The sequence below is a fragment of the Cydia fagiglandana genome, chromosome 25, assembly GCF_963556715.1.
Source record: "Cydia fagiglandana chromosome 25, ilCydFagi1.1, whole genome shotgun sequence".
In the NCBI taxonomy this organism is placed as follows: Eukaryota; Metazoa; Arthropoda; class Insecta; order Lepidoptera; family Tortricidae; genus Cydia; species Cydia fagiglandana.
Window position 1 is genome coordinate 4,529,239 of NC_085956.1, and position 13,361 is coordinate 4,542,599.

The window sequence follows — 13,361 nt, forward strand, 5'->3', positions numbered from 1 at the left end:
GTTTTTGAATTTTAAAAAGCCTTTTTCAATTAAAAGATACGTCAAGATCGCTCACCTTCTTGCAAGTTCTTTCTAATGCTAAAAAAACGAACTATAGTTTTTGGGTAGAATCAATATTTTCTATTCAAACATATTCAAACATTGACATTACATTGGACGTAATAGGTTTACAATAGATTGTGCCAGTCTAGTACATATGCAACCTCTAATAATATCTCCACAATTGGAGGAGGGTATCCCAATATGGGACGGACAACAAACTCGTCTAGACACATCTTTTCAAAACAATAGGGGGGATTTAAATCTTCTCGAGGCAGAGGTGTAGGGTTGGAGGCGATGTAGCTTTGGGTATTTGACGTTCATAAGCACGTTGAAATATGCCTACTTAAATGATAAATTATCTTTATATCTTAGGTTTTATTTCGTTTGCGTCATCCACTATCTAAAGTTAGTTTATCAACATTTTCTTCTTTACGCTCTGCCATTTATGTGATGGCTCCTCTAGATGGGCCAACGCCGGCCATTCCGAGGGACGCATTTATGCGTTAGAGGGAGCAAGTGATATTGGCATCTCATTCTACCGCATGGCTGCGTCCGAGTGGCCGGCGTTGGCCCATCGTGTAGAGGAGCCATGAGACGGTGGCGTCTCTGGCGCTTTCAACATTGTCCCAGAGGATGGCGTAGTAAAGATTCCATGCAAATATTGCCATTTTCTATGAATCGCCAGACATTCCCTACATCGCGCTTATTGTAAATAATGCAAAAAAAAAAACGGTCACCCATAGTACTGACCACCCCCGACGTTGCTTAACTTTGGTCATAAATCACGTTTGTTGTATGGGAGCCCCATTTAAATCTTTATTTTATTCTGTTTTTAGTATTTGTTGTTAGAGCGGCAACAGAAATACATCATCTGTGAAAATTTCAACTGTCTAGCTATCACGGTTCGTGAGATACTTACAGCCTGGTGACAGACGGACGGACGGACAGCGAAGTCTTAGTAATAGGGTCCCGTTTTACCCTTTGGGTACGGAACCCTAAAAACTGATGTATGGAGTTAGCACTGTTTCTTTACTTATATTACTCTATGATATTAGTATTAGAGAGACTTAATATATTTTAATAATTAACTTCTAGTAGTTAACTAATTAGCCTAATCTGACATTTAAGCTACATGTACCTATCGCAGGTGACAAAAACGTACTTGACATTTAACCCAAAAATATTAAATCTAACCTTGAAAGACATCCGTGCTAGGCAGATGATCGCGCGAACATTCAAATATCTGTAAAAGGAAAAGTTAAGCACTAAATGTCGAACGCAGTCTAGGTTTTATGTCAAGGCCTAAAAAATAGAAATCGATAGTTGTGCAACATAATTATAATAAAATATATCGTGACATTATTATAGGTTAAGCTATTATATTACTTTGGTAATGTGATATCAGGGCCATTGCTTTCCGCTTAATAAAAACTCGAGTTTTTAGAAAATGTTGATGTGAATTCTATTTAAAGCTTAATAGGGTCTTTTTCATGGTCGTGACCTCATGTCTGAGGGACGTGACTCCTATGGGTTATTCTTCGTACCACTGCTCTCCAGGCCTCTCGATCTTCGGCCATCTGCATCGTTACCTGGAGCGAAGTCTGGGTAATATTTTGGACCACATCTGACCATCTACTGGGTGCACGCCGTATCCTTAATAGGGTAGTTAACTGTATTTAAAAAAAAAATATTTTACATCATGCAAGAAATAAAGCACCAGAATATTAATAGAGGCGAACAATAACGTAGGGAGCAGTTATTTTTAGACACAATTTATATTTTAAAACCCGTATAAAACTAGAAAAGAGTAGATAATTTTATCGTGACGTACGTCACATGCTAGGGTTTCCTATAAATTCCATAGTAGCAAATATTTTTGACAGCTCGAAAAAGAAACTGATTTGACTAGTAGTCAAATACCCTATTATATACGCAATTAAGTACCGTTTAAAGGATGACTCGCGTTAGAACGGTCCGGGTACTGGCTGAGGCTTCCGACACTTCGTTTTCTATGACGGCTGATCGGTGATCACGTGATGCTTTCTATAGAAAACTGCAGCGTCGGACGCCTCGGCCCGGAGCCGGACCGTTTTACCGTGACTCAGTTATACCAGTAACGGATACGCGTGCAATGTATGTAAACGAGGAAACAGTTGACACGCGACGCATGTTTCAGTAAATATCGCTGAATTAATTACATTTGTTAGTGAAATCGCGTGAAATAGTTCCGCGACACGCTCGCTTTCAGGTGCTTTCAGGAAGGTGAAAATAGTTCGACCATTTCCTTACACCAAAGAAATATGTAACTTCGTATAAGATGAATAAAGTCTAAGAAAAAACGTGCCTCGGAAATCAAGAAAAAGTCATTCTCGAATAGATGGCGCTAGGGTTGACAGATGGTCGGGATTTGGCGGGATTCTCCCGATTTTTAGCATGTGTTCCGAATTCCCGACAAAGTGTAAACTGTCCCGAAAAACGGCTTCACGTTATAAAACAATAATTTCAAGTTCTGAACTGTCGTCGAGCGACCGAGCTGACGTAGTGCCAATAATGTAAAATATCGTTGTTTTTAATACAATTAGTACATTCATTTGAATGTACTTATTTGTTTCCCGACTTAAGTCCCAAAATCCCGAAAAATTTATATTGTTTCCCGATAATAGCGCCTTCCGATCTGGCAACCCTAGATGGCGCACACACCTTGGGCCTATTCTCGGCTAGATGGCGTGACGACACCGTTTCATATTTAACAATTTTAACACATAGATATCAGTGAATGAACATGGGTCAAAATGATATAAAATTAATAAAATCATTTATCCATATATATTCATTTTTGTGATAATTTTATACGTGTTTATTTTGAGTTATAGTCGTGTGTCGATAGATGGCAGTAAATTTACAGTGACTACAACATTTACTATGACAGGACCCCTCTATACTATCTATTCTTTTTGCTTACAACAAGCGTCCCGCCCGGCTTCGTACGGGGTAAGGATGAATCAAGTTAGACCGGGCCGTGTCCGGGCCTGAGCTTCCGGCGCATCGTTTTCGCATCGCCTGTCATGGCATGGAAAAGTAAGCGCTGCGAAGCTCCGGCCCGGACACGGCCCGGTCTAATGTGACATCCTTTACACAAGACCTAAACCTTCCTCAAGAATCACTCTATTGATAGGTGAAAACCGTTTGAGTTTATCACGAACATACGTATGTAATGGGGACGGCCTATTGGGAGGACGCTGTGGGCCTTGGATAAATATAATAAATATAATAATTTCTCAGCTAGAATGCAATTTACACAAATATCTTCACTCGATGGCTGCCTCTAATCGAATGCCGAACGCGCACCGCGTTCCATTTGCGGGCTTAAAATTCTAAATTTAAATATCGCGACTAGCCAGTCACAGAATAAAAAAGCCTGTAAAGGTTGTAAACCTTTACAGTACACACAATCAGGCAGATACGGTGGGGGACTTTGTTTTATAAGGTGTAGTAATATGGAGCATTACTTTGAGAACTTATATAAGTCAGCTTTACGTGCATAGCTATATGCCTCTTCGTTTGACTTTATTCCCATTTTTATATTGACCGAGCATTAGCGAAGAATCTATTTCATCGTTATTGCGCTCTGGTTAACCTAACATTTCCACTTCCAGGTATCACAATTGCGGTGCTATCCCTGGAGATCCCCACCACATCGGCGGCGAGGGCTACCTCCCTCATCTTTGCCAAGACCACCACAACCACGGCAGCGCCCGAGGAGCCGAGCGCGCCGGAAGATGAACAGGTACCAGTCCATTTATAACTCAATAGATATTAGTTAATAGGACTAGTCAATAGGACTAGCAAGCGCAGCGTAGGACGTCCACCCACAAGATGGACAGACGACCTTGTCAAGGTCGCCGGAAGACGCTGGATGCGGGTCGCTTCCAACCGGCACGTATATGGAGGTCCAAGGGGGAGGCCTATGTTTAGCAGTGGACGTCTTATGGCTGAAATGATGATAATGATGATGAGTTGACGGATCTCTTCTAGCGGATAATTGCACAAAATATCCCTATGGAAGTGTATCCGCAAGGTCCCCCGAAAACAATAACTAATGAGCACTGTATATAGATAGATAAGTAATGCTACAATAATGCAGACATTTCGCCTTGATAATCGCAGCAAATAAGGAGAAATTCTGTCAGGAAACGTATAACGCGTATCACCTTCGCGAGTTCCCTACGTCGATCGAAAAGTTGCTCTAACCTTCGACTATCTGACGTTGCTTACTAGTATATGATTTATATAATCACGTCCGCCTTCCTGTATTTACATTTTAAAAACATAGTACTGACTTGATTTTAATCTCATTTAATCTCATATCAATTGATGGATATCAAATCAATTTCATATTTTGAAAAGCTGAATCAGCTTCATCTCATTAGTGCAGAGCTCAGCAGAGGGCGCTAGTATCGGCTCCATACATTAATTATAATTCGCATTGGTTTTAGTAAAATTAAATACGCTTTCGAATGGTTTCAAGTCAGTCAAAAAGAAATAACTTCCAATCTCAAATCTAAGTAAAGATATTTCTTGTAAGGTAAACGTACTAGTGCTCGACATGCTAATGCTCAATAGATGACACCTTGCTGTCACCTCTACTGACAATTACTTAAGTTTCAAGATGACATGTACTGGGACCACGTCGAGCACCAGTATGTTTACCTTATAGTTGACTGTTTAGAACTATGAGCTCTCATAGTCCTAAACGGTACTTTTAGGTAGGTAATACTTACTTGATGCGTAACTTCCACTGATGAACTAATTTTTTATAATAAAGATTCCTAATTTTCAACACGATTCCTAAATCGATTATTGATTCTTGGAAAAAAATGTACATCCTTTCATCAAAATCTTTTCATTTCAGTTAGAAACAACAGCGGAAGGAGGAGAGACCAACACCACCAGCAAACTAACGGGGATCCCTCAAATCGACTACATTTACGACCCCAACCTCCCCCGAGAGCTGAATGGCTACAATCTCTCTAGCTACCCCTTCTATGAGACCGTGCCTCCACCAGAGATGATAGACTTCAAGTGTGACGGGTTACATGATGGGTTCTACGCGTCTGTCCCTCATAAGTGCCAAGTAAGTGTTTTATTTGTCACCCCAACTTGCTCCGAGAGCTGAATGGCTACAATCTCTCTAGCTACCCCTTCTACGAGACCGTGCCTCCACCAGAGATGATAGACTTCTAGTGTGACGGGTAACATGATGGGTTCTACGTGTCTGTCCCTCATAAGTGCCAAGTAAGTGTTTTATTTGTCACCCCAACTTGCCCCGAGAGCTAAATGGCTACAATCTCCCTAGCTACCCCTTCTACGAGACCGTGCCTCCACCAGAGATGATAGACTTCAAATGTGACGGGTTACATGATGGGTTCTACGCGTCTGTCCCTCATAAGTGCCAAGTAAGTGTTTTATTTGTCACCCCAACTTGCCCCGAGAGCTGAATGGCTACAATCTCTCTAGCTACCCCTTCTACGAGACCGTGCCTCCACCAGAGATGATAGACTTCAAGTGTGACGGGTTACATGATGGGTTCTACGCGTCTGTTCTTCATAAGTGTCAAGTAAGAGCTTCTTAATGACCTTACTAGTATGAGGGTAGTCCCTGAGAACTGAATCACGATATATTAGCTATATTAGTTATTCCTTCTACGACGCCCTTCAGCCACCAAAGATGATAGATTTTAAGTCATACGAGTATGAACAGCACAATGGGTTCTACGCTTCTGTTCCTCATAAGTGCCAAGTAAAAGTTTCATTTGTTACCCCAACTTGCCTGGAGAGTTTAATGGCTGCAATCTCTCTGCCTACCCCTTGAGGCCATGCCTTCACCACAAACAATACATTTCATGTGTGACGGGTCACTTGATGGATTATCAGTTCTTCATAAGTGTCAAGTCTAGCGTCTAAAGCTCTTTAGTACTACTAATCAGCGATTATAACTAAATTTCGAATTTTATGTTTGGAATTAAATTGATATACGAAAGATTCATTCTTTCAGGTATTAAACAAATACCTACCTGTTCTCTCTATAGAAACACAGAGAAAGATTTACATAGATAAAGGTGGTCTGTACAAAGAATTAAAGCTTTTTAACAGAAATTGTTTGAATCATATCTACTCATGATTCAATTAAAATGTGCTCCTTTACGAAGTAAGTAAAGTCTTTCTGGTGTATAAGCGTGGTGGAACAATTTTTTTGATAGATAATCCCTGCTGAACGGGACTCCTTAAAGGAGAGGCCAGAAAGCACTAGACCAGTGGTTCTTAACCTTTTCAGTCCGGTCACCCCTATGACTAACTAGGGAACCTGATTTTACCCCTCCTCCCAATGGTAATAAAAAATAAAACGTGTACGTTTGTTGTATTGTTATATTAGGTTAGCTTATTACCCCCCTAAAATACCAGTTTTACCCCCACGGGGGTAATTACCCCCAGGTTAAGAACCACTGCACTAGACAGATATCTGTAGAGGAATTGGGTCCGGCCTTTGCCCAGCAGTGGGACACAACAGGCTCCAAATAATAATCCCCGCTCCTCTGGTTCCAGGTTTACCACCACTGCCTTTTCGGCACGCGGTACGACTTCCTCTGCGCGAACTACACGGCGTTCGATCAGAAGACCTTCATCTGCCACTTTGTCTCTGAAGTGGATTGCAAGAACTCGCCGAACTATTTCAACAGGTGAGTTTCCTGGCGCTTGTGTCAATGACGACGCCTTACGGCTTGGCCAGGACGTCATTGCGCGACTGGCTTCGGGTTAGGCGACAACCATAGGTTGGAGCGAGACACAGCGATCGGACCTTTCGTTCCCACCTATGGTTTTCGCCTTAGCCGAAGCTAGTCGCGCAATGTCGTGGTCAGGCCGTTAGACTCATTCTTCCAAGGATTTCCCAACAATTGTATTGTCTATTAGAAGTATTAGAACAAATTAAATTATTTTCAGAAAATATTTTAATTTGTTTTTATTTTAAGTAGAAACACTACTGTATAAATTATAAACTGAAATAAATGTCATATACTAAGAAAAAGTGACCAAGGCCTCCAGTGCCCCAGGCTGGAATCGAACCAGCGTCCTCTGCTATCGCGGGAGGTGCCTGTCCTGGAGGCCTTGGTCACTTTTTCTCAGTAAATATATGACATATATTTCAGTTTATAATTATATTGTAATTCGGGCGATTTTCCGCAACTCGACGACTGGCGCCTATTTTGGGTGATTCTCAACAATTACCTGCTGACTTCTAATTATTCTCTCCTTATATGCAACCGGGAAACGCCGCGGTCGCAAAAAGCCTGTTTAAGTACAAAATGTCTTCTCAAACTAACCTCAATCATATATTTCCAGGAACGAAGCTCTCTACAAGGCCGCGTCGACGACCACCATCCCTCCCCCCACCACAACGACCACCACGACCACCACTACCCCCCGCCCGCACCCGCGGCCCCGCCGGCCTCATAGATATGACTATTATGATGATGATTACTATTATCCGGCGAGGGATGACTACGATTATGAAGAGAGGTTAGTATAATATATCTGCTTCGTCTTTATACCGGGTGTGGCCTGTAATATGAGCAAAAAATTAAACTGTAGGCTGTACTCCTCATACTGATCAACATTTGTTCGGCGACTTTTAAAAATAACTTGTGGTTTGATTTTTAATACATTGAAAGTTTATTTAAGACGCAATGTACTTATTGCGAATTTTGTTATGTTTAAGGCGTGACAAGCAACGCCAATCACAATGATAATGGCGTGGCGATGGCGTCCATTGAAGATAATATTTATTTTGTATGAAAAATAGGGAGTCTAAACCCTTCATAATTTTTTAAAGTTGTTGAACAAAAGTGTCTCCGTATGAGGAGTACAATCTATGTTTTAATTATTTGCTCATGTTACAGGCCACACCCGGTATAAAGACTATTAATAGGTACTCGGTGAGGAATTAACATTAAATACGAGACTGTAAAGTGGTTTCGGTACCGTTCTAATTGAGACTACGCCAACATTACTGCAAATATCAAAAATCCGGGCAGCAACATTGATCTTGACATTTGCGGCTGCAATGCAGTCGGAAGTATTGTCATTCTGCAATACTGCTGTCATCTGCATTACTGCACCAAACGTCAAAATGGTCATTTTATCAAGAAATGTATATTAAAGGACTATGCGTCAAAATTGCCCCAAAACCAACAGAGTTGAGAATTAGGTCATTAGATAAGTATTTCTATGTACTTCATTTTGTTCTATGGGCACCAAGCGGAATTCCATTGCAGAACTGAGAAATTGGTATTTTAGTCAAAATGTCGTCACCTTTATTACCTAGGCAATAGAGTCCACCGCCGGGCGAGCGCGGAAAATCATTCGGTGTGCTCGCCGGCGGCGCGCGAACATCTACCCTGCAGCAATTAATTAACTTACTTGGACTCTATTGCCTAGGTAATAAGGGTGACGACATTTTGGCTAAAATACCAATTTCTCAGTTCTGCAATGGAATTCCGCTTGGTGCCCATAGAATAAAATGAAGTACATATAAATACCTATCTAATTACCTTACTCTCATTTCTGTTGGCGTTGGGTCCAGGCTCCATACAAAGTTGCCCATGGTCCTTTATTTGAATACTTGAAATTTAACACACCGTGATAGCAAAGATATATTATGTAACTCCGTATTCTATTCTCTTTGGTGACAGTAATTTAAAATGAATCTAAAATGACTCCCCTGTTCATTATTCCTTCAAAACTTTGTCTCATTCAAGCAATGACGTCTATTTTCAGGGGTGGCAGGAGACCCAGGCCCAGGCCTCGACCCCAAGGCAGGCCGGGAGGCAGGAAGCGGAGGCCTGTAGATGACTACGAGGATGACAGGTTTGTCCCTATCTTTGTACAGTCCGCACAACATGCTCCATGCGTTTTCTAGCTGACTAAATGAACGCAACAGATTTCCTTTAACCTCTAGCGGCATGCAAGGAAAATTGACAAAGATTTAAAAAATATCATATACCTAGACAAAAGCAAGCTTTACGCAAACAAACAACAAAGAGTTCTACGCTTCAATACGCGTGGCTCACTCCGCGATTTCGTCGCTTTGTTACAGGTAGGTAAAAGTACATCCGTTCCACACCAATTTTGGGGAAAGCCATAAGCCGCGCGTGGCGCTGTCGCCATTTAGCGGCCATATCTGCTGGTCGTAACAGACGCGTTTTGTTAGAGAGTGAGTCTTCTGTACCTAGTATTTATTCTGTGGTTTTAAACAGAATTTAATTTTTTACAGGTACGAACGTCGACCGCGTCCAAGAGACGAGCAACCTGAAGATGACTACGAGGACAGAAGACCCTACGACAGGCCCAATAGGCCAGCTAAGAGGCCTTACAGCGACAGGCGTCAGTATGAAGACGAAGAAGATAGACCTGGCTATAGAGCTGGAAACAGAAGACCTAGACCTAGAGATGAAGAAGAAGAGAGATATAGAGACGATGACAGACCAAGGCATAAAGATAAACCAAATGAAAAGCGACCCCGTGATGAACCTGGCCGAGATGATATGAGAAATGAAAAACCTAGGGAAGGATTCAGGGCCAGGGATGAAGGGAAAACACGTGAAGAAATAAGGCCTAGAGATGAAATTAGGCCTAGAGATGAAATGAAGCCTCGAGATGAGATTCGGCCACGCGATGAGATTAGACCAAGAGATGAAAAGAGACCACGTGATGAAATAAGATCGCGTGATGAAATAAGACCAAGAGATGAAGGTAGACATAGAGATGAAGTTAAGCCCAAGGATGAAGGAAGAACTCGTGACGAAATAAGGCCGCGTGATGAACGAAGACCATCAAGGGATGAAGGCAAACCTTCAAGACCTTATTCTAATGAAGGACGAAGATATAGAGGAGAGAGGGAGAAAGGCAGAGATGAAAGGCCTTACAATAAACCAGAACCAAGGCCAGAGAGAAATTATGATGATGAGAGAGTTCGTGAAGACAGAAGACAGCCACCAACTGCTCCTGAAGGTCAAACGTTAGTGAAACCTAATGGCCATGGTATATTTAGTCAACCAAGAATGCCGCCAAAGATCAAACGGCCGGTTCCAGCCACCGAGAAAGATAAATACGACTATGTCCCAATAGCGACCACGAAGGCGCCGTTAAAAGCTGATGATGATGATGAATATTATGATGATTACGAAGAGGAAGATACTAGGAGACCATCGTCATCTGGCAAGAATAGTCAAATTCAACAAAGGCCAAAACCTGAACCTGTAGAAAAGGAAAAATTTAAGCCTTCAAGGCCTCATTATGCTAGTCCAGCGCCTAAAATTAAGAAAAATAAAAGGCCAATCGATTACGAAGATGACGAATATTATTATGAGCCGCCTGTGAAATCACAAAAATATACTTACAATCAAAGGAACAAAGAAACTCCTAAAGTTAAAGTGACTGATGAGTATTACGATGATTACGAAGACAGGCGAGATAGTGATAGAGATCACGTAAAGACAAAAGACGAAGATATTACTAGTAGGATCAAAGATCTGAAACCTAATGTAAAAGTACTAAAGCGTCCTTTTTTACCGTCTAGGGGTGGTAGTCCCTACTTGCCTAGGGGCTTGCAACCAGTTGCTGGTAAAGACTTAACTGCGCCCCCGAACACCACCCCTAAACCCACCACCACTACTACTAGCACCACTACTACCACTACTACTACCACTACCACCCCTAAACCTACTACTACCACTACTACTACAACTAGACCCACTACCACGACAACTACAACTACTACTACAAGGCCTACCACAACCACAACAACAGAAGAACCAACAACAACAATTACAACAGGAAAACCAACTACAACCGAACTGACAAAAGACGATTACGAAGATGATGTCGAAGAGTACTACGACGAAGAAGATATAGATTATGACAAAAAAGAAACCACAACAGAAGAACTAACGACGCACCAACCATCAACAACGCGCAAACCGAAAACAACACACAAACCAATAACAACACAGAGACCAACAACAACAGCCTTCGAACTAACAACTAAAGACCAAGCCAAAAACTTAGCCGCAAAAGTATTAAGGATATACAACGATCAATACCACGCGATAAAAGAAAAATTAGAAACTACTTTGTCACCTGGAGATTATTTAAAACCTTATTTAGAGGCTGAGCAAGCGGCAGCAGAGGAAGAAAGAAGACAAGAAGAAGCAGATGATTACAATTATAGACCGACAGAAGCACCATTCAAACCGTCCCCTCAATTACCAGAAGTCAATCCAGAAATTTCAAAGCCCTACACGGCGACTGGTAAACCTTTAAGAATACCAGAGAACATATCTATAAAACAGAATCTAGCTGATTCTATCGAAAACGATTATGACGTTACACTTAACGAGGCTATAGCGCCTGTCCTTCCCAATGTAAATGTAAGAAATAACATTCCAAGTGGATTCATGGTTCCAGGAGATAGGGACTACACCTATTCAAGATTTAGGAGCAATTTCCAGCAAGAACCACAGTTTGCGGCGTCGGAATTAAACAGCTATCAGATTAGGAAGAGGCCGCAGATATCAGGGGTTAGCATAAGAACACCGTCATCATATTTTCTACAACCACAGAGATACCAAGATGGTATACAAAGGCCACAGCGGCATCTAGTTTATGACCCAAGACCTCAAAGCCATTCAAGCGTTTACCAGGCGCCACAGTTTAAACTATTTTGAGTCAGTTGCCAGTCCCAATGGCATATAAAAATCATGATGGCCTCTATATTAATCCGCAGGTTGAAAATGTAATCGTGGATCAATTTTTTCGTGTTTATATTCCGTTATCCAGATCCTCGAGTGTAGATTTCAATCGATAGCGTGACGAGCGCTCGCGTTTGCGTTATGTTTATTTTTGTATGGGATTTTGACAACGCGCTAGTGGGACGTTTAGGAAACTCAAAATCCCATACAAATTGACACTTAACGCAAACGCTTAGGAAAGTCACGTCACGCTATAGAATGGTTACAAGTACAACGGCGGGAAGAAGTTGATAACTCTCGGGAAAAAATGGAAGATATTTGAACCTTATGCAGTTTTATTTTAAGTTCAAATTTCTTCAACAAAATATCCCGAGATATCAACTTCTTCCCACCGTGTACTGATTATAGTGGTACAGTTTGTTAGAAGAAATGTATGACGTTCTACTATTACGCTCATTATGGAAATGGCTTATAACTAAAACAAAAGTGCATATTTGGTAAATTTAAATATCATGAATTTAAATAGGGTAATTCGCCAGTAACTGGCCAGCCTTCAATAACTAGCCGACTGATACTAAAATGAAATCTGTTTATTTATAGGTGAATAGAATTCATTTTTAGTCTAGGGTAGCCAATTACTTACAGTGGCCAGTTACTGGCGAATTACCCTACCATACCATGGTAACGAGTGACACAAAAAGTTGATTCATCCAATGCCGTATTATGGATTATTGGAATTGTTGTGGATTATTGGAACATTCAAATTGTGATGGGATGGGGTAACCTTTGAAAGATTTAACAAAAAAAACCTGCGGTTTGTACTATTTTTTCGCAAAAATCGTTTAATACAAGCTGCAGGTTTTCGTTTTTGGCCCTTTAGTCATTTCTAGTTTATTTTAACATCACTGCCAATTTTTATATCACTTATTTTAAATTAAGGTCATAAATTTCACTTATTTTAAATTAAGGTCATCAACTTGTCTGACTTAGAATGTTTTTTTTTAGCAATTGATCTGAAACGAATACTCAAAAGTTGAAGAAGAAAATAATAATCACAAATCACTTTATAGTTCTTAAATAATTATTTTTTATTTGCCTTTGGGAGGCCTTTGCCCAGCAGTGGAATACTCTAGGCTCATATAAATAAATTAAATGTTTTGAGTTGAGGATATATTGACTTCTTCAAACTTAATATAGAAATGTAATGAAATGTTGGTGTATCTTAATGTCGACATTATAGTGCAATAATAATAGTATACGTACTTACATACAGTTGAAGATAAGTTATCCACGACTGCTTCAATCAATAATTATGGTCAAAACTATAGGCCAAATAGATTCGAGTCTGTCTGAATTAAGTCTGCATGATCTTGATAAGCGAAAGAATGTGGGAATACCACTGACAAATATAAAAATATGAAATTCATAGTGGCGCTGCCACACATTGTCGCTTCCAAATCGGTGCAAACTTAGCTTAAACGGATTCTACTCATGTTAGCGCGACAGCTGAAAAGAA

The 13,361-nt window shown here is 40.8% G+C and overlaps 1 protein-coding gene across 1 annotated transcript in view; it reads left to right on the forward strand.

Moving 5' to 3' along the window:
• LOC134676996 (proteoglycan 4-like) overlaps positions 1-11,864 on the forward strand; it is a 50,078-nt gene extending 38,214 nt beyond the window's left edge. Inside the window, exons 3-8 of the mRNA XM_063535370.1 lie at positions 3,699-3,829; positions 4,955-5,176; positions 6,645-6,778; positions 7,440-7,616; positions 8,874-8,963; positions 9,370-11,864. Of these exons, the coding sequence (XP_063391440.1) occupies positions 3,699-3,829; positions 4,955-5,176; positions 6,645-6,778; positions 7,440-7,616; positions 8,874-8,963; positions 9,370-11,821 (3,206 nt within the window). The 3' untranslated portion in view covers positions 11,822-11,864. The remainder of the gene's footprint in view (positions 1-3,698; positions 3,830-4,954; positions 5,177-6,644; positions 6,779-7,439; positions 7,617-8,873; positions 8,964-9,369) is intronic.
• Positions 11,865-13,361: the final 1,497 nt, after the last annotated feature.